At 39.4% G+C, this 26,630-nt stretch overlaps 1 protein-coding gene across 1 annotated transcript in view; it reads right to left on the bottom strand.

Annotated features, from left to right (window-relative positions):
- Positions 1-3,816: 3,816 nt before the first annotated feature.
- Positions 3,817-26,630, bottom strand: part of ADGRG2 (adhesion G protein-coupled receptor G2) — a 105,147-nt gene continuing 82,333 nt past the window's right edge. The window contains exons 19-33 of the mRNA XM_019495079.2: positions 24,695-24,761; positions 23,702-24,204; positions 21,638-21,809; positions 21,140-21,296; positions 17,699-17,842; positions 17,346-17,468; positions 16,043-16,088; positions 15,833-15,936; positions 14,745-14,869; positions 12,887-13,155; positions 11,806-11,905; positions 10,047-10,330; positions 8,781-8,882; positions 7,932-8,084; positions 3,817-5,718 (exon numbers count right to left, since the gene is read on the bottom strand). Of these exons, the coding sequence (XP_019350624.1) occupies positions 5,534-5,718; positions 7,932-8,084; positions 8,781-8,882; positions 10,047-10,330; positions 11,806-11,905; positions 12,887-13,155; positions 14,745-14,869; positions 15,833-15,936; positions 16,043-16,088; positions 17,346-17,468; positions 17,699-17,842; positions 21,140-21,296; positions 21,638-21,809; positions 23,702-24,204; positions 24,695-24,761 (2,534 nt within the window). The 3' untranslated portion in view covers positions 3,817-5,533. The remainder of the gene's footprint in view (positions 5,719-7,931; positions 8,085-8,780; positions 8,883-10,046; positions 10,331-11,805; positions 11,906-12,886; positions 13,156-14,744; positions 14,870-15,832; positions 15,937-16,042; positions 16,089-17,345; positions 17,469-17,698; positions 17,843-21,139; positions 21,297-21,637; positions 21,810-23,701; positions 24,205-24,694; positions 24,762-26,630) is intronic.

Raw genomic sequence — 26,630 nt, 5'->3', positions numbered from 1 at the left:
ATTCCAATGAACTTTTTAAAGCAATAAACTTCTCCCTAGTGTTTGTGAATTAGGTCATGCTCTTACAAGCACCTGTGCTTACACAGAGCTCTGCTGAAGTCAGCCTGGCACTGGGGGCAGTTTGCAAGATTAAGACCTTAAATATTGAAGTAGAAGGTAAACATGCAAGAACAGTTCACAGTGAATTTCCAAATCAGAAACAAAAGTGAAGGTGAAAAATCTACTTCCACTGTCTCTAAGCTGAAATATGAAAAAGTAAACACACATTGTCAAAATTATATGAGATTTTAGAAATCCTCTTTGATTTCATTCTATACCATGCTATTCACAAAGAGAAGGGTATTTACTTGAAGACAGGCTGTTGTTCAACCTGAAAAACAAGCTAAGCATTATATAATGGCACAGAAACCAGAAATTTTGAGATTGTTGCTATTTCTTCCTTCAACTTTTATTTTTAGGTGACTAATGAAGAAGATAGATATAGCGAATCTGTTCACAAGTGAAACTGTTGTTCTTGTAATTAGTAATTGCATGTGTAACGGGACAATATAAATGTGCAGTTTTGATTGGATTCACCATTTCAGTACTCTACTCTCATTTTAACAGGCATTTTTAACAGGTGTAGGTCTATTAAACCAGTGGTTTTACCTAGTATCGCCCAACGCTGCATCAATGTTAATGTGCTCAGTGCATGGAGGAAAAAGGGAAAATAACTCCAAGGGGAACTACCATTTCAAATAAGGGCATCTGAACTACACATGGACACGTGGAGCTGTGAAATCTTACAGTTTCTTCCCCTCTACATAGTGCCCTTGCTAAAACAAAAAGCAACTGTCAGCGTGGGTGGCTGTTTAAGCACACAAGGGAACTTGCAAAATGTTTGAAGGCACAACAACCACATCACTGAGGGATTAGTCTGTGGAATCTTAATAATACTGATAAGGCTTCATTTTATCATATTTTCTGACATGCTTATCATATGGACTGTGTGACTGACAGCAATTGCAGAAAAGAGAAAAATTCAGATCAGTAAATTCAACCTTTGTTCCATGAGAGCATTGCCATAGACAGTCCAGGATGGGAAACAGACAATAGCCAGAACCCTGAGGTAGAAATTTAGGTACCTATTCAGGGGATCATGTGGGGGACAGAGTCCAGCTCATTCCCAGGTATTAGAACGAACTCTGTAGTGCAGTGGTTCTCAACCTTTTGACTTAAGGCACCCCTCATTAGACTCAAGGCATACCTCTTGATTCAAGAGGTTGGCAGAATATGCCAACTCGTAGCTATCACTTGCTTTTTGAGCAAGGGAAAAGAGTAACTCTTCTGTTGCAAAGAACTCAGAAAGACCACAACAGGTCAGAATGGTTTCTTATTTGTATGGAGTAACTGGTTGGACTAACTGAAACCTGGTGGGGCCCTACTCATGATTGGGCAGTAGGCATTGAGGGTTACAGGTTGTACAGATGGGATAGAGTAGGGAGAAAGGTGGGGGGTGTTGCTCTCCATGTTAAGGAATGGTATACATCCTCTATAATCATGATGAGATCAGAGGAAGGCCAAACCGAGGTACTGTGGGTCAGGATACAAGGGGATTGGGGGAAAGGGACTTGGTAGTGGGGGTCTACTATAGACTATAGTCACAAAATGCTTAGATGCAGGAGTCGAGGTAGATGTCATCTACCTAGACTTTAAGAAGGTCTTCGATATAGTATCTCATTCTGTTCTCATAAATAAACTGACAGGCTGTGATGTTGATCATTACATAGTCAGGTGAGTGACAAATTGGGTTAGGGGGTCGCACCCCTTGATGTAGCAAAGACTTGGTCCATTGCTACACCATGCAAGGCAGCCCCATGTAGAAATGCCCTAACTAGCTCTTGAAGTAGCAAAGCTAGTTACCCTGGCCAGAGCATTCTACTTCAGACAGCTCTACAGCTTTCAGTTCTGGATGTAGCACATACAGAAACCTATGGCGTGTCTCACCACAGCACTCCTTGGAGCTGTAATGGAGCAGTATTGCGATTTTTAGAGGGAGCAGATCTGATGAGTGGGATGGTGCCAATTGGTCCCATTGTTTCCTAAACCTAATGATGACGTCTTGCATAGGTGTTTTTGAACTAGGTGTGACGCTGTGGTAGCTTAATACAGCCTGACCATCCAAGTACTTACAGGGTTTTGGAACTTTGTGCTGAACTCAATGCTGCTGTGTCTACCCGACAGGCAAGACCCACGTGACAGTGTCTTCACATGCTGTGTGCACATAAATGTCACTAGTAACTGTCATATACTTAACATAATGGAATGTTTTCACTGCAGACTCAGCTCCTGCTATGTTCCATGCTATCACACATGGACAGTTTCCAGTACCACAGCTAGATTATTTTAAAAACTAGCTTAGCTATCCCTGCATTATATGCCAGGCTGCTGTTCAGTTATGCTTTGAGACATAAGCTGGAAGGAGCATGGCATACTACTGCCCCTATTAGTTTTACATAACAAAAGAAGGGAGTTCCCTTTATTAACAACCAGACACTTTCTCTGATAAGGTCCCACCTTGGTAGGTTCAAGTACAGATCTGATGGCTTTGTTCCTACTGACCTACTACATTTATGTACAACAGCTGTTAAATGTTAACGTGTAACAGAATCGACCCATCTGAATGTTTTCATATATTGTTAAAATTACAAGGTTAAACGTGTAGTTGCAGAGTTTGTGCTCTGCTGTTTCTCAGTTCTTAATCCAGCACTATATTGGCTCAGTTGCAAGCATCTATACATTTTAAAGCATGCATCATAAGAATACCAGGACAGGACAATTAATAGCATTTTAGGAATTCCTGACTCAGGCATATGAATTCCTGACTCAAGGGGCATATTCAGCATTAGGCAAGGAGACCTGTCTTTTCATTTTTGAGCAATATAATATATCATGCAGCTGCAGTGGTACACTATAGATGCTAAATAATTTTGTGGCAGTCATCCATTTATTACTACAGAACTAACAACTCTCTTGCTTGTTTTCCACTGCAGGCCTTCTCTCCTGCTCAGGCAACTGCTGAGTTGCAGTATCTTCAGCTAGGCTTTCAAGCGGTTACCTTTCCCCTACTTTGTGCTGTGGCAGCAGAGGCAAATATTTTTACCTCCACCACATGACTTTTTTTTCCAAGAGAAAAAGTAGTTTAGCACAAAACAAGTAGGGTTATTTCTGGGCATTATAACACTAACCTGAATAAAAAGCAAGTTTTCTTTGGAATTGTGCAGACATAACTATCAAAGGGGAGAATTACTTTCATTCATTTTGGAAGAACTGCCAAGCAAGATGACCTTGGTGGACAGCTTTTCAAATCTATTCCAAGTCCTGATTACCAGAAGTTGTCAAGTAAACTACATTGTTACTGTTGGTGGAACTGGGGAGATCATCGTGGGCACCAATACACGTGCTGGACATCTGCTCCAATGTGTGTTAATTAGAAGATGGCATGATAGCATTTCCCTGCAAAGAATATTTATTTTAATCCCATTGTTTTAAGAATTGTGAGTGGATAGATAAATCTGCAATTAGAAGTTGTGAAAAAGTTCTACACCACATGCATATTACTTACTATAATTTTGTTTTATTTTTGACATTTGAAAACATAAATACTAGAAAATTAAATAAATGTATAAGAAACAGTGCAAAGGCAAGTACCCAAATGATTAAAGCATTCATGGAAACCCATCAAGGATTATTAGTGTTGCATTTTGGTATCTTCATCATTTACATGTGGCCAATATGCAGTTACAAACCTTGTGAATAAATTAAACAAACACTTCAAACAGTTGCTGCAAAAATTTATTTAGGTTAGTATCAGGGGCAGGATGACAAACAGAATGCATTTATTGCATAAAAAACACAGAAGGGCTGGACGCTTATGAGAATGGTAAGGTTCAATTGTGGCAGGGCAAACAGATCCCCAAATCTGGTGATGCCAGTGCTCAACAGCACTTACAGGATTGCTTCAGGACTGCTCACAGCGAGCTGCCTTCCAAGAATGTACAATATCTGCTGTTCCTTTAAAGAAAGCCAGAATGACCACAGGGTAATGCCATGTAGAGACAGTGTTCAGAGCCAGCTCTGAACAAGCCCACTAGGGTACTGAAGTAGTATAACTGCAATAGCATACTGCTCAGCCCAAGCTAATACATCTTGCTGAGACCTTTTTAGCGTTAGTGCAACTATCTCTGTGTGACACTATGTTGTGCTCTGTGGACATACTCAGTGATCCCTTTTAGAGGGACTACTATGGAAACTAATTGGTGGCAGTTCTTGCACTCCCTGACCAGAGGCCTCCCCAAATGCATCTATATCAGGCTGAAAGTTGAGGGAAGTTTGGCAAGATTTGGTTAATAAAACACAGATCAAAAATCAAGTAGAAATACTCATTATAGCGCAGGAATTGACCTTTTATGAAAATTAATTAATGAAACAGGCAATTGTCTTGGCTGCTCAAGAATAGGAGTTAGAATATTTTTCTTACCATTATTTTTTCTTTTAAAAAAATGACTATTCTACTTTTCTATTAAACATTGCAGCTGAAAAATGGCAGTGTATTTATCTCTGCAGCGCTCAGTAAGGGGGAAAACTTGACCCCATTGAAACCAATAGCAAAATTCCTATCAATTTCAATAAGACCAGGATTTTACTCTAGCTATACATCTAATAGCCTATTGCCTATTTTATAACATCACTCCTTGCAAAGTATTTTACTTTGAGAAGATCCCCACCCTCTGTATTCCTGCATCTCAGAAACAGGCAGCCAGTGGTTCAACTGTGACAGCATTCCTATTTATGGTTCTGTCTCATGAATGTCTTTAAGCTTTAACCACTGTAAAATATTTCACATACTGAACAAATTATCTCTAAAGATATAAGATAGGATAAAATAGGAAGTTAATTGAGCTAATTAACTTTACCAACATTATGAACTAGAACAAAGTTAAAACAAATATCAATTATTTTTCTAAACAAAAGGAATATTTCATTTTATATTCCAAGAAATAAATATTAAAAATAGCATTCAGACACTGAAAGGCAGATATTGTTCTGCTTATATACATTGTTATAAAGTTAGCAACTCTAACCTATAAAAAGGTTGAAGTAGTAATTAACATGTTGAGAGAAAACTTAAGAACTTCTTAAGTTTAGCTTGTGCTTACCTACATTTGTACAATATTACTATGTATTGTATTCATGTATATTATCTTAGTTATACTGACAAAGTCAGTCTAAAAATCAAACTTGTCTTTACATCTTTAAAAAACAAGAAAGAATTAAACGGGAAATTATGCCACTTAAAATGCAGCATCCGAAGTACCTTGTCAAAATGTAGCACTGATTTTTAAATAACTGTCCTTGTAAATCCAAGTTATGGTTGCCTTGAAGCTTCAGTACCATATATTAAATAAAATCAGTTTCTGATCTTCTCACATTATGTAAATCAGTTAAAGTTATCTGTACTTCACTCTGTAAAACAATGTGCTTTTGAAAATCATCACATTCTCTCAATAAAATGTAGGCTTCCCCTCTTTGAAGTCCTTCTGAGTGAGATACGGCTGTTTTTGTTGTCTGTTTCATCCTTCTCATAAAATGCAAGCTGTTTTCCTGAAAAGTCATGAAGACGCACATCACCATTCTGCACATTGAAAGAAACACCATTCTTCTCGCTGGGGAGATGGCCTGCAAAAATGAAAACAAGTCAAAGAGAACTCAGACTACAAAGTCCCAGGCGGTACTTAAAATTTTCAATCTGTATAGTGAGTGCATACATGTTTCACAGTTGTTGATTGTAGCTGTGTTGGTCTAAAATACATTTCACAATTCTTTTCTCCTTACCATGGTTTTTAAATAGGATTTTTTTTAATTAACTAGGGAATGCAAGTATCTAAGAACAGAATTTTGCCCAGGCTGTATAAAGGCCTTCTAGCTCAACTTACACAGTTAGCCCCTTTCTCTAATACCCCTTTCTCCTATTAGTCAAACAACAGTTGATGTACTTTAACATTGATATCTAAATCCAAAGCACAAACAAGCAAAAGTGAACCAAATGTTTTGCACCAAAATGAGCAATACTGTAATGTAACAGGACAAAGCAACTGCTTCAAAGCAGAGTTTTTGCATTTTTTTTATTTAGACTAACTTGAAATATCTAAGCAGCTCTCTGAGTAGGACCTCTTCAGTGAGAAGTCCTTTATTCTTACACTTTCCCTTCCTTGCTCTCCTCCTCCCCACATGAGAGGTTTACCTGTAAGCATCCTGTTAGTGATAGCTGGTGTTCTTTGGATATAGCCTTCACACATTAAGGGGAGAAAGAACTCCTATATGGTTTTCTAAACTGTTTTTATATTGGACATCATCACATTTCTTTCCTCTGCAACTATTATTTTCTTGAGTAAGTTATAACCAGGGATCCGGGTTTTCTGTTTGACATGGAAAAATGCAGTAAACCCCAGATTTTCTCATTTTAAGGAGAAAAACGTGGGAAATGGTGGGTTTCCCCTTGCAGGCTGGCAGTGTATCAGGCTGGGGAAAGTGGGAGGAGGGCAATCAGGCAGAGGGCACCATGTGCATGTGTGCACATACACACGCACATGGCAGCCAGGTAGCCTGGACAGCAGCTCCCCGCAGGAAGTTCTGGTGCTGGGGGGTGGATTGAGATCCCCATAGCAAGGGAAGGAGGGAGTTGAGCAGGGTGGGGGCTGCTGCCCAGCTGGGGCAGTGCACGGGGATTAGAGTGGGAAGCCTTCATCTGCCCCACACAATGGGCTCCGCTCCAGCTGTGCTGTCTGTGGAGGAGGGGGAGCCGTGCTCCACACTCCGCTCTGCCACAGCAGCCACCTCCCACATGTAGCAGTCGGAGCTTGAGCACTGCTGCAAGGAGTGGGCTGTGGACCCAGGTTCCTGGCCCCAGAGCCCTGGCAGCTAGGCGCCCCCTCAGGCAGGGCTGGGGGGGTGGGGAGTGAGGCCCAGGGGGCTGTGAATGGGAAGTGAGGCACGAGGGCAGGGCTGGGAGCCTGTGGGTGGGGAGTGAGAAGGACCAGCAGGGCTGGGGGGGCTGTGGCTTGGGAGTGAGGGGCAATGGCATGGGCAGGACACCAGCATATCAAGGCTGCTCAGTGCCACAAAGCAGTGGGGGGATGGGGGGGAGCCACACACACGCAGCTGGACTCATCTCATGGTGAGTGAAGGGAGCAAGGGGAGCTCTGATTTTCCATGATAAAAACCCCCAAATCCAACACCAAGAATTATAGGTATTTAGAATTTATTTTATTATACTGATTGAGGCACAGGTAGGCTTCCAAATTGCTTTTAAATTGTAAATATATCAATAAAACATTGTTCTCAATGGATACATACATACATATATATATAGTGGTGTTTCATTTTAATAAAGGGAAAACATGGATTTTGAGGGGTTTAATCAGAAAATTTGGATATTTTTTAATAGAGAAAACCCGGATCCCTGTTGATAACAGCTTTTACTATAGATAACCAATGATATAACAATATAATCAGCCAATGATATGACTAGATGTGGACAACTTAACATATAAAAACGTAAGTGTGTGTGTGTGTGTGTGTGTGTGTGTGTATTTAAGTTTTCCAAAACCAGTTATATCGTTGGCTGACAAGCATGGCCTGAACTGCTGTTGACCATCTAATTTAAACAATTAATTGATTTTGCATATACATCACCAATTCACATGTATTTTTATATTAATCTAAATTGGATACATTAAAGTATTTTATGTCAATAAGACTACATTAAAACATTTTGATCCTGTATTCACAAATAGCTGATTTACTATCCACTTTAAATAACCATAACAGAACATAAAGCTGTTTTAAAATAAGAGGATCCCGTTTGAGAAAGGAAATTTTGAAACACATACCATTGCCATTTGCATGTACTGAGTAATCATTATTCATTAGCAGTGTGGTAGAATTAGTGGAGTTACTGTTTGATTGCAAGGAATTTGAAGAGCTGGATACTCCCTGGTTTACAGTCTGCTTCTTCAAACCATTAGTGGCAGTTCTACTCCAGTCTATGGTAAAATAAATCATACAGAAAATATTGCAGTATATCTAGGCACAAATGCAAGAGTACAGTTAACAATACAATTTTAAGTTAAATTATTGCAAGGATCCTTTTCGTATTTCAGATAGAAAACTTCTAGGAAATGTCTTAGGAAATGTCTATATCTGTTTTTCTCCTTTGAAATACCTTAAGGTCATAAATCATACTTTTGTGACTGTAGGCTAGATTAATGGTTACCAGTAATTGCAATAAAGTATTTCACCCTCTAATTTTAAAATGTATAAAAGATGTATGTAATTATTAGAGGACAATAATGGCACAATTAAAGAACACAAAAAAAATGGAAGGCCTACTCCCTGCTCTGCTTCTACTAAAATTATTGGTAAAACTACCATTGACTTTGAGAGCAGAGGTAGATCTTAAGGTTTAATTTAAGTCACAGTCATATAAAAGGCTCTTTCCAGAGGGTTCACCGTTCCACTAATGCAGCATCTCATTAAAACTATGGATCTTATACAGCAGTGTAACAGAATTAAATTAACTGTAGTATCTGTGCATCAAGCAAACAATGCTTTAAGGGAACAATATGTTTTTGGAAATGTTGTTCTGCTATTTATTGCACAAAAATATTTACTAAGAAAAACAGAGACCTAATACTGACTCTAAGTATTTAGTGAATGGATTATATAGTATTTATATTTACCAGAATTTTCAGCCAGCCTGAATTTCCCACAACACAGATATCGTCTCCACTGTTTGCGGACATTTTCCTTTGCTACACAGTAGAATATAAAAATGAAGAAGCCTGCAAAAGCAACAAACATCAGGAGGAATATTTCAAAGATCTACATTTTTTGCTGAATCATCACTTTTTCAATTAATATATCTTTTTTCTCTTTCTTCAGATGTCAAGCTGGTTTTCAATAAACTATTTATCTTATTTGGCAGAAACATCCATAGTCTGAATACTGAATTTCAGCTAGTATCTGAAAAGTTTTTTTCAATGTAAGGTGGGAGGGGTAGGGTGATAGGCTAGTTTCTGAGAGGCCTGATTCATGAATGCCTACTGGACATGGCAACAGACAAGAAAGATCAAGGAATATCTAGTTTGTGAATCTGTCTGAGAATTAGGTACTAAGCCATACTGTGTCATCAGGACTTGGGTGTTTGCAAGAACATTCAGCATCAGAAGTTTAGGTGCCACGGGAATTTTATAGGTGGAAACTTAAGCCAACAGAGAATTAAGGCACCTCCAAACAGTGGTGATGTGTAGGGGATGCACATGCACCCCCTGAGAGCACTGGTGCGCCCCCTGACAGCCAGCATTCCCCGCTTAGGTGATGGGCAGGGGGGCAGGCAGGAGCACTGGTGTCCCCCCTGAGAGCACTGGCTGGGGAGTGGGGGTGCCAGGAGAAGCCCATGCCTCCAAAAAGAGGTAGCATTTATACAAGGGTTTTGAGGGTCTGTATTTTGCATTTAGAAACTTGGAGTGTCATTTAGGTCCTTAAATATCTTCAGAGACCTAGCCTTTAAGCCTTGCAATACATAGTGCTGAAATGTCTAATTATCTTTATAATCAGTCCTTAAGTATCTAAATCATCGTTAAACATGGTACTTGGCCTCCTCAGTCACTTATGCAATTTTGAAAATTTTATCCTCCACAACCAAATAAGTCTTTGTTTCTGTAGTACTTATGACTGAATGGATCTTCCATTCACATCCATCAATTTTCATCAGTGTGTTAACTAATCTTTAGTACTAATTAATCAGAAAGGTGGACTGTTACTTTTTAAAGTGTGTCTTTTACATACATTTGCTTTAAATGCAAAAATAGTAAACAATGTCAGCTGACAGGAAAGATGTAATTTTGGTATGTATGACTGTTAAGCACTGAAAAGGAAATACATCTTTAAAACACCAGATTCCCTATATTTTATATCAAAGGCTGTAAAATGAACGATAAACTTACCTTGCAAGGTGTTAAAGATGGCAAAGAGATACATAAATATAAGATTCACTGGCCCCCATGCAAAAAAGGCAAATCCCCAGGTAATTCCCAATAAGAATGTGAGGCCAGCAACACTCCTCAGATCTTGAATACTGGTTTTTCTTTGAGCGCCAAGTTGCTTTTTCTTTTTGATTCGACAAAGCTGGATCAGCACCACTATGAACATGCTGATGTTCAACAAGAATATCATGCAGAAGTACCCCACAACAGTAATGTAGAAGGCAATGGAACTGTTAATCCAGCAGCTAGAATATAGGAACCAGGGAGAAAAGACTGTTAGTCATTCATTACCAGCAATGGAAATCAGAAAATCATAGAAAATTAGGGTTGGAGGGGACCTCAGCAGGTCATCTAGTCCAACCCCCAACTCAGTGCAGAACCATCCTCAACCATATCATTGCAACCAATGCTTTGTCTACCCAGATCTTAAAAACCTCTATGGACAGAGATTCCATCACCTCTAGGTAGCCTGTTCCAGTGCTTTACTACCCCCCTAGGGAGAAAGCTTTTCTTCATATCTAACCTAAACTTTTCTTGCTGCAACTTGAGACCATTGTTCCTTGTCCTGTCATCTCCAACCACTGAGAACAGTTTAGGTCCATCCTCCTTCTGGCCACCCTTCAGGTACCTGAAATCTACTATTAAATCCCCTCATACTAAATAAGTCCAGTTCCCTCAGCCTCTCCTCATAAGTCATGTTCCCCACCCCTCTAAACATTTTCGTTGCCTCCAGTCAACTCTCTCCAATTTGTCCACATCCTTCCTGTATTTGGGAGGCACAAAACTGGACACAGTACTTTAGATGTGGCCTCTCCAGTGCTGAATAGAGGGGAATAATCACTTCCCTTGACCTGCTGGCAACACTCCTACTGATGCAGCCCAGTATGGTGCTAGCCTTCTTCACAACAAGAGCACACTATTAGCTCTTGTTCAGCTTTTTGTCCACTGTAACCTCCAGGTGCTTTTCTGCAAGGCTGCTGCTTAGCCAGGCAGTCCCCAGCCTGCACTAGTGCATGGGATTGTTCTTTTCTAAATGCAGGACTTCACACTTGTTCTTCATGAGACTTCTTTTGGTCCAATCCTCCAGTTTGTCTAGGTCTCTCTGAATCCTAGCCCTACTCTCCAGCGTATCTACTACTCCCCCCAGTCTAGTGTAATCTGCAAACTTCCTGGGGGTGCACTCCATCCCATCTTTCAGACTGTTGATGAATATATTAAACAAAACTGGCCCCCTGGTAAACAATGTCATTAGGCAAGACTATATTTTATTGAAAATAATTCATCATGAGATTTTCATATTCAAGAGTTCAACGTACCTACCTGGGTTTTAACAGTGGTCTTAACTATTATTTCAATTTTTAGAGATTTTACACATATGCAATTGACTAGTTTAGGCTTTCTTTCTACTTTTGGGTTGTGATTTTTAACCTCAGGTATGTTTTTTATATACATTCTTTCTCCATTTCCCCTTTTCTCTCTCCCTGTCTCCCTTATTTTCTTTACCACTCTAATTCCCTGGCTGTGTTTTGGGGTTTGGCTTTATTGTGACCCAGACAAGAACCTGACAAGCTCAAGATAGCATAACCTTAATCTATCTTGCAGAGATTTTGTTTTCCCCATAAGTACCCCTCCCAGGCTCACTCTTTTGCATACACACGTTTCCATTAGAGAAAAGCATTCCATTAATGATCACTTTTGAAATATTCCTTGCTTGACTTACAATTCATCTGGTGTGCCATTTGGAAATTTTCCATATGATCCAAGGCCATAGTTATCTGGTGTTATAGCCAATACAATGGCTACAATAACTGCTGGTACACCTAAAAGATTATGAATACCAAACACATATGAAAATAGTGAAAACAGTGTTTCATTCCAAATGAAAGTGGTATGAGGAGCTAGAGCTAATACATTGTCCTAAGAAACCTAGAGTTAGTTTTCAAAAGTTGTTATATCAGTTGACTTCAGTGCTACATTGCCAATTTTTTTTACAAATCAAAAGGAACCTGGGATTCAAAGAGAGAACTATACGATCACAGTAAACCTGAGAGCTTATTTTGTAAAATAAAATATACATACTTGCATGCACTTTCAGTTTAATCTTTCTAAACAAGACAACACATTCTATGTGACTTAATTTAATTATATTTTGTTATAACTGAAAGCAATTTAGCCACATGGATTTAACATCTTGTGCAGCATTACAGGTTTAAGATTGATTTTGCTTTCATTTAAATTTGTTTTGAACCAATGTATCTCTATTGATTTCAATGATTTCACTCATGGTATACTTTAAGGGAAAAGAGAAGTGATTCTGGCTCTAGGTTTTCATATCATTTAAGCAGTAAGGATTTTGTTGCCTTTTATTAGAGGTAGCCCAGAGGTGGAATATGAAGTCAACATTCTGTCACATTATTAATTACTTTCCCAGTAAAAATGGTGCCCTCTGCATTCAGGGTTGAATGGAAGAAAGCACATTCATAATGAAATGCTAAGCAGCTGTTAAAATTGTTTCATAGGAATAAGTATTATTCTTCTGAACTGCAATAGTACCCACAGTATACAGTACATATTCCAACAAGTTTACAGTTTGTAAAATGCTGTAACAAATTCAGCAACTGCAGGAGTAGGGAGGATTCAGCTGATAATTTACTTGACACCACGCATATAAGACTACCAGAGGGCAACAGATATCCTAAAGTTGCTTAACTGTTACTTTCAAATAGGCTTTCATTCACCTAAGTAATTTGGGAAAAGGACAATTTTATTTTAGATTCCCAAACCAGAAAAAATATACATACCCCAGCCAACAATGCAGAACTTAAGGATATATTTCCGTATGTATGTATTGAATACTTTCACGAGGGCCAAGTACATGTGGAAAGCTTCAAGACCCATCCAAGTGAAGGAAACCAAAAGAAAATAATGAAGGAACACAGCTACTGTGATGCACAGGCCTCGTACATTATATAGTGCAAGCCATGAATCAAGGAGGAAAACTAGATTCAGCAGAAGTAATGCAGCACAGAGCTGAATGAGGATTTTGGAAGGGTAGTCTCTCCGGAGTTTCCTGAAAAGCAAATAAATTAATGATATGATACCAGCTTTCATCCTTCTGTGGATAAGATTTTAGATCCCAGACTGACTCAGTTTTCCTTTGTCCTTAATGCAGACTATTACAAACTACATGTTTTTACACGTATGGTTACAAAGAATTTATGAATGAATGAATGAATAATGACCTGATATGCTTGTTACTTCCAGGTTCTAAATTTTTATACATATATTTACAGTCTCTTAACTTCCAGTTACCTTTGTTTGACATCTGTATTAATATTTTAATCCATACTTTTCTACTTTGTATGTTAAGTTTGGCATTACTGGAGAACTTACCTTGGCCATACATAAATAAATTATCTAGGATTAATGGGCTAGAATGGGTCTGAGTCTTTTCATTGGACTTATTAACAGGGGAAAATAATAACCTAACAATAGGCTTGTAGGAGAGTAGAATGATTCTCACAAATCATGCCTGGATATTCTGTCTCAAAATGTAAGGAGTAAATATCCAAGGCTAGAAACCTAATTAAATTTTCTGACAATGTATAGTGAAAACTATTAAACCGACAACTTTGAATTTAAGACAACCCTCCAATAGTTAGATTCTATACATGGGTAATTTATAAATTTGTTATACTTTTCCATGTATAGAATCTAATTATTGGAGGTTCATCTCTAATCTGTAACCCCCACTGCTGCAGCAGGGAAAGCAGTGGCAGGGAGGAATGTAGTAGGGGGGCAGGTGGTAAGCAGTGGTGGAGGCAGAGGCAGGGGCAGGTGTAGGAGGCAGAGGCTGCAGGAGGCAGGCAGCAGCTGCAGCTCTGACCCCAGCCCCAACCCTGGGTTGGGACTGGAGGAACAGCAGATGCCTTCTCCCCATCCCTCTGCCCCCGCAATCTTGTACTTGAATTCAAGATGAGGGACATTTCCCCTATGTTAAGTGAGGGGAGGGGGGGGAGGACTTTGTCTTGGATTCAAGTAAATAGGGTAACTGCACAAAAGCAATACATTTCAACAACATGGTGTTGGTTTGGATCTGTGTTTCTCTTTTTTAAAATAAGATAAAATATAAATGTCTTTGTACATTCTGCTGTTATGATGGAAGCCTACAGTAATGCTTTCCAGTTAATTATATCTTCGATTCCAGCTATCCACAGCTTCACTATAATTATTTTGTATATGAAAGTACTGTTCCTGTTCAAACCAAATCTTGACACTGTCCTCAAATGGGCCCTTTTTGTCTCATGCTAATATTGTTGAAATAGTGTCTACTGGAAAGACTCAGTGGGCACATCTACACATGCTGCTATGATGCCATTGTTACTGTGCCATCATTTAGTACTTCCTGCGCTGTGTGCGCTGCACATGGTTATTTTTAGGCACTACGTTGCCATAGCCATGCACTGTAAAGGGGGAGCACATTGCTTCGGTGATGTAGCTGCAGCGTCATGGTTTTTGCCCATGAATGCTATGTTGCCATAGGGCGTTGCTATGGTGAGGTAGCATCACATATAGACGTACCTAGTCATCCTTAGCCATGATGGTTACAAACAAACACGATCAAGTTTGTAATATAAATATAACTGAGAAGGTACTTACTCAAAGGCTACATAGGTCACAAGAGTAACAGACAGAAAAATTGCAGAAAGGCCACAACCTATGTAGCTAATAAAAGTCAGGACCAGTTCTTGTTTTGCAGATAAAGTAGTATTTCTAGACAGGTCCTAAAAAGAAAACAGAAATTATCTTTAAGCAATACTAATTCTACTGAAATATTTTTAAAACTCATTGAAACAAATCTGTTCATATTGGATTTTACAAAAACTGGGTGCATCTACATGTGCACTGTACTGCAAAGTTGACTAATTAGTTCCACAGTAAAGCATCACTGTCTACATGTGCGCCGGTATTAGCGTGCAGTAAATTAATTAACTCTGCCATAAGATAGTACTGTTGGGGATGGTACTATTTTACAGCAGAGCTATTTGCTGCAATATAACACATGTGTGGACAGTGACCAGGACAGCAGTACTGAGCCAGGGCAGAGTAGCCCCGCGCTGACAATAAGCTTGGGGAGTCATCCACATGGCTTTCCAGGTTTGGCACTCTTGTGCCTCAGCCAGCCCCACCACCACCACCCACTGCTGCCACCCAGAGCTTGGGGCTAACCCCCTGAGCCTGCTGCCAACCCAGGGTTGTTCCACCCCAGCAAAATGTGCTGCTGTCCCAGGCGCAAGTGTAGACACTACGTCCAGAAGCAATGTACTCTGGAGCAAATGCTCTGGAGTTTATCACGTTGCATTAACTGTATGTGTAGATGCAGCCACTGGATGTTAAAAAATACTAAACCTGGCAGCAAACCTGACCTCAAGGCATTGCTTTAAATATAGTATGTGATTAGTTTAATTCATCCCCACTTTCTTCCCTGCAGAGTAATGACTGCCTAAATTTCAGTAATGACTACAACTGCTTTTGATTTCAATGAAAATATTCACATCCTAGTCTAGCAAAATACTTACATGTACTCAACTTTAGGAGTGTAAGTAGTCTAACTAAAGAGAATGCAACTGCTCATATGAACTCTGCTAACTGGAAACTTATTTGCTTAAAGTTAAACACAGGATTGAGTGTTTTGCTGAAGCAGGATAAAAGTGCACTGTGTTGGAATGTAGTCTATAAATCATTACCAGCAATACTGCAAAGCTTGTAAGGTGGTTGCATGAACAGACTGTTTCATTTGGTGTCCTTTCTTTGACCATGCAGCCTTCCGATGCCCAACCTCCTTGACCACCTGTTTAAGACAACAGCAACTTATTACTGATGAAAGTATTTCTTAATATGTTAATAAAGAGTTAACACAAGTATGACACTTAGGAAAGGTATTATCAAATACTTACTATTTTTATTAAAGTCCCAAAATGCACATCTAACTGTTAAATTATCCTGTTTTGGAGGGAAAAATGAGATTTTAATAAACTACAAATTCATGAACAAGGCGGTTATGTTTATTTTAAAAATGGACACAAGAGTAAGTACAGCAATGCTACACAATTTAAGGGGAAAAAACCTTGTTTCATGTTAAAATATGCTGAGGAATATCCCCAAACCAATGCAGAAATACACAAACTCAAATTGAGCTAGATGGAAGGTAGAACTATTGCCTTCAGGTCATGTAGGTTGGTTATGCTAGTGGTAGCAAGAGGGGATTTTTCTAACTGGGTGCATCTACATGAGACATTTACTGCACAGTAGGTTAATCAGCTGTGCTGCAAATGTCTCAGCATCTACACCTCTGTCCCTATTAGGCTGGAGCAAACTAATTTACTCTGCAACAGAACAGTACTTATAAATACAAGTACTGTTGTACTGCAGAGTCTGGCAGGGTCATAAAGGTGATTCAATGCACGGGCTGCCTGCTGGATAGTTCTACACTAAAGCACCTTCATGTCCCAGCCAGCCCCTACTCAGTTTGTTGAGCTGGGGAGGAGCAACCCAAGGCTGGGAGGCTCACCCCTAGGCCCCTTGCCAGCCAGGACTACTCCAACCTGACTCAACATGCTGCGCTCCGGGCATATGTTCAAATGGCAATAAACTCTGTGGTTTATTGCTCTGGAGTTTATTGCTCCAAGGCACATGTTCAAACGGTGCGCCTGGGAGCAATAAACTCCAGAATTTATTGATTCATATTAATTGCACATGCAGAGGCACCACTGTGTACTGTTTTGTTGCCTTTATTGACTGCAGAAATTTGAGGTTTTATTATAATCTTTCCTATTTGCTCATAACCTAAGTATTATCTTACCCTCCTCTGTCCCCCTCTTTCAAATTTTACTCATGGCCTCCATGGGCTTACTTACTTAAGTAAAAGTTACTCAGGAGTATCTGTAGAATCAAATGTAGTTTAAAGAAAATGGAACTTTAGGATGAAAATACTGGCACTGCCTCAACCCCACTCTTGAAGGGAAACCACATAAAATGATGCTGACAGGATAGAAATTAGTTATGTTGGAAAAAGCACAGAGTGCTATTATTATTTTTGACTGTAGTCAGTAGTTAATGAGAAATAATATTAGTTATACAGATGATGTGAACATGAAAAGTGTCCAAAGTCTCAAAAAAGTAAAGCAAAAGGAGCAGAGTATTGAACAATTCTAGAATCAGTAAAATGTCATTTTTATACTGGCCAAATATATGCCATACCGGACAAGGCCTGGTGTTCTGTAGAGTGATAGTAACATTTGCCTTCAAGTTGTTAATTGTGAGGTTAGCCACACTGGATGATATGACCTTGCTGATTAGAGATAGATTCTCAAGTGAGGGATCCTGAGGCAACAAAAAGGTAACTGAAGTTAAAATTATTATAGGAGAACACATTGTAAATACAATAGTACATACACATATCTTCTGTTATCTAGTAAAAATTTTGAAATAATTTTTTTTCTGCAAAAAACTGCGCTAATTTACTCCAGCATTTTAAATCAGTGCTAACCACTGAGTTTAAGAACATGATGGACAATCTCCCATTTCCCATTGATAGTGTAATAGAAAGTTACCTGGAACACAGTTGTCTTTTCAAAAAAATTGAATATAATTCTAGAAGCCAGATCAGTCTCTTCAGAAGGTAAGTCCTTGATTAATGATGAAGGAAGCGTAATTGCTCCAACATTGTTTGTAGGTGCTTGAATCCCTAGAGCAATCTGAAAATTTAATACAAAAGGTACCATAACTTCTATTGTTTGGGAAAATCTAGATTGTGCTTTAGGCTTAACTCTATAGGGGCTACATATACAGTAGCATATACCAGTGCCACCCCAGGGATATCATTAGGAAGGAATCATAACTTAGTCTTAATTGTTGCCCTGCTCCCCTCTTGTTCCAGGATAGAAATACTGTATAGTAATTTACTGCAGTCCTGGAAAGAGTGCATCTTACCTAAAACCCTGAATTCAGCCAAGGGTCTGGATTCACATACAGTTCATGTGGTGATAGAGTCAGAGGATCAGAACTAGAATAATACTGCTTTGCAAACATTGTTTTTTGGAGCTACTACTTATCTCTACAGCCTTGTAGGAGTGTAGGATCTTACGTGGCTGTGTTTGAGCTAGCAACAGTATAGTACTTAAGGGGTCATTCAAAGTGGGAGGGAAAAGAAGGAAACCCATTTTAGAAGAAACAATATTGACATGGTTTGTACAAAGCCATAGCCTTTGTTCTTCAGTGAAATTTAGTGCTGTATCCTAGACAAAATGTAAGACACTTATCCCTGCCTGATGATTGTTTTCTGATAGAATAACATCATAGTCCAGAGATAGGGTCAAGCCCTTGCACTGAGGGGTTGCAGAGCCAAGATTTTGACTGGTCTGGTCTAAACCTCAAGGCTTTCTGTAAAGTGTGAATAAAAATATGTGTTCATGTTTTGAACTCCTCAAAAATTGTGAGTTTTCACAATTAGAACCCTGTTTTAAGCCCCTCTTTCATCAAAATTAATTTTTTTTAAATCTGAAAAAATTACTTCTTTTAAGTCTACACCTATTTTAATTCACTTCTTTATAGTACTGGTGACATCACCCACTTTGGCAAATAAACTAAGTATACACTAATCTTGATTTTTCAAGGTCTTACACCTGTAACATCATGCAAACAAGATTTTAAGTTTTAGCTAAACTTTAGTGGTGTATTTTAAAGTGACACAGGGCATGTATACATGTGCAATTAATGCCCAGGGCTGCTCCAACATTGCTCCACATGCTGTGAAGTGGCTGGCTGGGGCATGAGGGTGGTGCTTCAGAGTGGAGGCTGCCTGCCAGCTAGCCCCGCACTGAAGCACTCTCGTGCCCCAGCCAACTCTGTTACTCTCTACATGTACGTTTAAGAGCAGTAATTTCCTGCACCGTCAGATAGTACTTGTGTCTAACAAGACTATCTGATGGGTCAGTATATTAATCTAAACCAGTCTAATTGCCAAACTAAACCAGCCTAATCAGACTGCTGTACAGTAAAGTGCATGTGTAGACACATCCACATTTTACTTAAGTAAAAGTGATCTCCCCTGCATGGTCAGGTAACCATTGTAGCCAAGATTTTGTAGTTGTAAAACTTAAAAAGAAAAGCAATAGTTCAGAGTTTAGGAAATGTGTAAGAGACCACTCTGGAAATGAAATTTTTATATCCAGAGAACCAATACAGCCTGGCAGCAGTACTGCCAGACTCACCATGATGCCACAATAATATGCTTCAACCCTGATCACTTCTGAATATGGTAATAGTTTCCAGAATCATTGGCCACGTCCCCACAATCAGGGGCATGTGTTTGCTGTGGGGAATAAAGTGCTGGCACAAATTTATGCTGCTGCTTTTTGCCCCCATGCCTGCCCCTGCATGTGGGGTTAATGCAGGGAAAAATGCTCTGGGTGGGGTAGAGGACACTGGGGCCAACACCTGGGCTGGCTGGCCCCAGCAGCCTTACATAGGGTCCTGGGGCTCCAGAGGTGGTGATCCAAGCATGTAAAACCTGGCCAGCAGCTGGACTGTGGCTGTGGCTGGCTAGGCTCCAGTTTCAGGCAGCACACGCTGCCACCACATGTACCACATGCTTTTTACTGGAGCAGGGTTTTTTGACACTGGGATCTCCTGGTATCAAAAAAACCTGCCAGGGCTTCAAATTAGCAGTGTGGTGAATGCCTGCATGTGTGGCTCCTGCAGTTTGTGGCACTGCAGATGGGTCTGCAGAATTGCAAACTATCTGTGTGCCTGTCTGGATGCACCCATGGAGTCCATCACCTTTCTTGTTTTACTGCTATCAAGGAGGTGCCAATTAATTTCTAAAAGTCAATCTTGCCACTCTAATTTGGACTAGAAACCATTTGGTGAGACTTTCTATTTCATTAACAGCTCCCTAAGCTTCCAGCACATCATTACTTAGGACAGGGGTGGCCAACCTGCAGCATATGTGCCGCAAGTGGCATGGGCAGCCTCTGTGGCACACGACAGAGCAGGGATGAGACAGGCAGCACAGCAGCAGGCAGGCAGGGAGCACAAAGCAGAATGGCAGATGGGGCAGGGAACACAAGGAAGGAAGCAGAAAGCAGAGCAGTAAGTCAGGCAAAGGGCACAGAGCAGGGAGCAGAAAACAGAGCCGCAGAAGTGGAACATGCGGGGCTAATTTGTGACACACCTCCCAAAAAGGTTGGCCCCACTGACTTAGCAAACGTCAATTTATCCAGGACTTTCAAACCCTTCAAACCCGTTGCTTATAAGAGATGGAATTTTCTTGGACTTAGGGGCATTGGCAGGGACAGAGGTGGGAAAGAGGGGGTAAAATGTTTTGGAGTGAGACAATGTGTAATTAAAAGCTTTCCAAGCACATTCTTATCTTGGCAAGACCACCTGGCCATGAGTGACAAAAATATGAAAGCCATCAACCACAAAACATAATAGCTCTTTCCCAGCACCCACTAATGACTCACCAATACTACTTCTAAAAAAATGAGGCCGTCTGGTAAAACTCCTTGAAAACTTCACTACTCAGGGAGTGGGTAATTAAATGAATCATGGTTCTAAGATGCTAATGGGAAAATGTTTAGTCAAACCCTTCTGTGTTCTAGCTGTTCTCTTACTAACAGCTTGTTAGGGAAATAGTGGTTTCTGCTGGGACTGTAGCTTGGGCCAAACTCAACAGTACAGAATCTCTCACTCATACAGAACCATGGAAGAATGAAAGGAAAATATTTTTTTGTTAAAAAATCACTAATAAAGAACCTGTAATTATAATATAAATGCACAGCAAACATTATATTATATTTTTAAGAATATTTACATGCAATGAGCAAAATGCTATGCAACTCTTGAAAACATTCTTCCTTCCTCATGTTTGTCAGTACAGATCTAAATTTAAAACTCTTCTTGAAAAACTCTTGTTTCAAGATAACAAATTAAGTCCATCCTTCACATTCTGTCTTTAATTGCAGAAAGATTTAGATTATAGGTATTTTTACCTGAAGATCTGATGAATCTCGGACAGCAAAGGACATTTTGCTGAAGCTGCTGCTGTTGACTTTAATGACTGCCAGAGCCAAGGAAGGGGATGTAAAATTAATAGATTTTGTTGAAAAGTTCAGTTTTAAGCCAATAGTATCCACAAGTTGTATTATTCTGTTAAAAGACAAAATACATTTTATATTACAATGTCCATCTCTCTTAATTTTCAAGCAGCTTATGAAATGGCAAACTAAGTATGCTCTGAAAAACAATCAGGGGCCAATATCAGTTCTACTTATGTCAAAGAATTTAAAATTTTCACTGATTTCCAATAAGATACATCATTGCAGAACTAGTGATATCAGAATAATACCCTTTGCCTTTGATGTAAATTTTCAGTTTGCATGAGAAACTGATTTTTTGCAAACATTAAGCAAGCTATCACCTATAGCAACTATCATTTTATCATAATAATTAATACAACACATATTTATTCTGTTCAGAAAGAGACATACCTTTTAGACATTGAGGATAGTTTACACTTTGAAGAATTTAGGAGTTTACTAATATCGTTCACCATTTTTTCAGCAACTTTTGGCTCTAAATTTCCTACTGACAAAGCTTTTTCCATTTCAGATATTATGTCCTCAGGTGTGGAGGCATTAATTGTGGTATGTGTGGTATTTCCTGGGACAGAAAAAAATTGTGCATTAACTGATATATTGTGTAAACCAAAGAAAGCAAACACCAACAAGAAAAAAAAAAGCCAGTATGTGATGACTGTCATTTTGACCAAAACACCAAGCTAAACCCATGAGATGCAACAGCTTGAGCCAGAGCCAAAGCTCTGTAGTTACACTGTAACAGAGTGATGTCCTCTGCAGGTGGCACAGAGGTAGATTTGTATTACACAACAGAGGTTTCAAAATACATTATAAGTAAGGCCCCAATCCTGCAGGTCCTTATACTGTAAAAATATTACCCACATGCCTAAAAGACTGTAAAAATCAGAGCTTAAAAAGTTAGGTTTTTAAATACAGAAACATATGATCAAATGCATAATAAAACATGATTCCCAAAATAAAGACACTGCTTTTAATATGACTTAACATACACACACCAGACTTTACAATAGTAAAATACCACAAGTGTGCCATTTTTTTCTTTCAAAATCCCCAGGAGTGAAAGTGACATGATTTGTTCTTCTTCCAGGAAATTCCCTACACAGTAAATCAAATCCATAGAGCAAACAGTCATCCCTAGTTTGATCATAGCTTGGAATTCATTCTGTTCACACTGCAGCCTGGTAATTCTAAGAAAGCATCCTAAAAACTGAGAGTTGTTGTTAGCAAATCAAATATAAATCAACTATTGGGTATTTGTAATTTTCATATAATCCTCACCCCAAATCTATTCGGTCTTTATACCCACACTTTAATTTTTCTATATGTGGGATACACTTATCAGTTCTGAAAGCCATATGCCCATGACATACATTTCCAAGTTACAAGTGAATTACCACAGAAAAGATGTTATCACATTCTGTTACAATATCTGTAATGAATTACCCAGGTCATGTCTACGATGATGTATTCCAGACAGCTACTAAGTCCATGAAAGTTGTTTGACACCTGTCTGAATAGTGCCTGCATGGTTGAGGGAGAGGATGCAGATCAGGTTGGACAGAGCAAAAGGAGACTAATGGCATTTAGAATGGCCCTGATTTTTAGAGTCTTTTATGCACACCTAGGTTGGGGGTGACGGTGAGGGGGATGAGGAAGAAGAACTGTGTCTCAAAACTCTAGTGATTGTGAAGAGTAAAATGATTATAGCTAAGAAATTCCTGACTAAGCCTGAATTTCTTACCTCCCTGTTGTCCCCAAAAGGGCTAAATAGGAAGACCAGAGAACCCATAATGAGCCATGAATTTAGGGAAGCATTTTTAAGTGACTAGGGAATTCAGGCAGTCTTGAAGTGATGTTGTTACTGTGATCATCCAAAAAACACAGAAGAGGCAAGAATTGTTGTGGGTGATATCTTTTATTGGGCTGACACATGGGTGGGATAGACAGAGAGAAGCTTTCAGGTACCACAGTACCCTTCCTCCGGTCTCTGCCTGGAATTCCACAGTTCTGAGGCTCTGGTTCCATGGTCTGTGCTAAATGTACTGCAGAGTCCCACGTCTCAAGAAAGGTTTTAAAAGGGATTGGATCCTAGGAATATGCCTTGAAGGGAACAAGAACAGTGACTGGACTCAGACCAGACACTGCCGACTGAAGAGCAGGTAGGACTCTGCAGCCTGGTTTACTCACAAAAGACTTATCTATACACTGTGGTATTGGGCCAGGTGAATTTTGCAATGCCAGTCCTTGAACTATCCTAGGGTGAGTATCTTACTGTTTTATGTTTGCCTGAAGTATACAACAGTTAGCAGCTGTCTTATCTTACCTGCACAGGCCACTTACAGAACTGAGCTCGTACTTGTGAAATAAAGTTTTTAAAATAGATTTAACATACATAGTTCTAATAAAGAAAATGCCTTAGACAGAAGATGCCAGTCTCCCATTTGTCATATTTACCTGTGTTCCCATTGGTCAGGCTATCATGGCCATCAGCAGTCGGATGAGTACCAGAAGTAGTGGTGGTATTAGGTTTTGCCGAGGCAGCAATAGCAGGAACCAAAGTTGTTGATTTAGTGAAAGAAACAGGAGGAGAATATATGATGGCAGGTTTGTTGGGAGATATAGTGGTAGTATGGGTAGAGGGCATAACAGAAGGAATTCTAGTAATGGGTTTGGTGGGAGATGTGATGGTAGGTTTGGATGAAAGAGGAATTTTAGTTGTTGGATAGGTAGATGCTATAGAACTGCGAATGGTAGTGGTAAGCTTGTTGAAAGTTTTAGATGCAGGGTCAATCGCAAAAGTCATTTTAGTGGTTGGTTTTGTGGGAAGAGGAAGAGGGAAAACAGCTGTAGATTTGGAAGGAGGAGTACAGGGATGAAAGGTGACAACCGAATGTTTAGCAGAAGAAGCAGCTGGAGAAGTGGCAGGGCAAGCACACGCAGCTGGGTCTTGTACATTACTACAGAAAATAAGACAAAATTACAAGTAAGTGTATTAAGTTTAGTGTTGTTTATAGTTTAAGAAACACAAGTTAATAAAGCTCTAGTACAGGAAACTTCAGAATTACATGCACATCATTATAATATAATATTAAATTATCAGCGTAATGCATAAGTTCAGATGGCTTTGGTATTCTAGTAACAGACACTGTTCATTTTTGTCATATTTAGAGTGTACAGTCTCCAAATTCTATTTTTCAAGAGGAGTTCAACAGTAATTCAGGTACTGTAAAAGCAACACTTTCTCAGTTTACTTTGTAGATAATACTCTGACAGCCCTCTCCTGCAGGAGAAACTGAGAGAGACCTCTAAGATAAGAAATTTGTCAGATTTTTGCTCATGGAGATTTTCCCCCCACAAAATTTTGTTGGTAAAGTGTTTGCTACTGCTAAGGCAAAAGCAAAGTGGTCCTTAAATATGAAAAAGTTAGGTTTTTAAATTCATACTTACTGTTGCAATATTTGTAACTCTTCAGAAGTTGAGGGACAAGACTGCAGAGCTGAACAGCAGTACTGTTCTATGGTGACAAAGAAGCATTACCCTAATTTGTGCTGTAGGACAGAAATTTGCTCATACCTTTATGCACAATAGTTGAAAAACATGGTTTTAATTTCATAAGGCATTTCATAAGGTTTGTATGCAAGGCACTTTGAAAAATAAAACCTTGGCACAATTACACAAAACTTTAAAATAAATACCAGCACATCTTTGTTGGGTGGCCCAAGCTGTTACAGACAATGGAGATAGCTCATTTGGAGTGTTACAAACAAACTGTATGTGTAATATAAAAATTCATGTCTTGTAACTGAGAGAAAAACAGAATGAAGCACCCCTCCCCATAACTGCAATATCAGAATCAAGATTTGGCTATTTTTAGATATGTCCACTGAAGCCACTATTTCAAATATAGTAGTAGCTCATGTTCCATTAATTTGTTATACAAAACGAATCAGCATTTTTTTCTATTAAAAGGTTCCTCCCCACCAAAAAAACCCACAAAAAATCTGTCACTAAGTACATTTCAACATCTATCCAAAATAACAAACATGGCAGAGAAACAGTTCACGTACATTATATGCACAGTCAATTTTAATTAACCCTTTTATTTTAAAATAGATAAATTACTTACCAAGAACTGGAGCTTTTCAAGATGTTGTCCATCCACCCATCATCACTTGGGGCTGTCAAGGCACCCTAGCACTTGGGTTTGGAGACTTTTTGTCTTGGCAGTACTAGTAACATGCCTTGGCCCTAACTCTCCTCATTCTCTGCTCTGTGAGGATGCATACTTCCTGCTCTTCACTTTCATCTCAACCTATCAACTCTTAAATTGAATGCAAGTCCAAGAAAGGGGGAGAGAGGATTGGGGGATACAAGCATATGGACAACAAATCTCAAAAAAATTCAGCTAATAGTAAATTATTTTTCTTTCTTCTTCCAGTGATTTTCCTCTTCCATCCTCACTGTGGATGACTCCAAAGCAGTACTTAGAGCTATTCTTGGAATAACTGAATGATCACTTTGCCAAACACAGCATCTGCCCTGGAGGCTTCTGCAATTGCACAGCACTTGATATAAGTATCAATACAGGTCTAAGTGGCTATATCGCTTGCACAATGATAGAAGGCAGCTGAGGGTCCCATTACTAAAAAGTGCTGCCACAGGAAGGTCACATACAAATACCAGACCCCAGGAGGTCTCTGTGAGAGAGTTCTAGAGGACCTCCTTTAGTCTCTGGACTGTTGAAATGGATCTATGTATCAAGTGGACTGTGCCTGGAGTCAGAATCAGACACGTTTTCTATAAATGACGTGGTGAGAGCCAGGTTCAAAGTTAGGCCTGATGCAGGAAAAGAAGTTTGAAGTATCACTTCCAAAGGCAGGCTGAAGTTGTTCAGCACTACAAACAGACACAGGAGCTAAGCAGAGAGACACTGATGCTAAGTCATGCCTGGACTACAATTTTTTCACACCTATAGAAAGCCAATGGCAGGGATTTTTGGTGTCAGAATGGAAGTCAATACAGCAGCCACTAGAATAGACCTCTATTGAACAGTTCAAGGAATGCCTGGGCTGTTTATCCTTGGCTTTCTTTGGAGCAGGCTGAGGATGACCAACAGATTGGAGGATGGTGCCAAACCATTGATACCCAAGTGTGAAAGACTATAGATTTTATTGTAATATTCCTGTTTTAAATATGTTAATGTTGTAATAAAGTTTCATGCCTCAGTTTCCTTGACTACCTTGTACATTGGAAAAAAAGTGTTAATAGAGTCCCTGCTAAGTCCCAGAAATGCCTACCTGCTGGAAGAGACAAGACTAACCTCCAGCAACAAAGGAACTGAATAGACTTGTTGACACTTCAGCAGGGTAAGTGGCACATGTAT

This window comes from Alligator mississippiensis, chromosome 1, assembly GCF_030867095.1.
Source record: "Alligator mississippiensis isolate rAllMis1 chromosome 1, rAllMis1, whole genome shotgun sequence".
Taxonomy (NCBI): Eukaryota; Metazoa; Chordata; order Crocodylia; family Alligatoridae; genus Alligator; species Alligator mississippiensis.
Note: the sequence above shows the minus strand (reverse complement) of the source record. Positions and strands in the feature narration are given on the sequence as shown.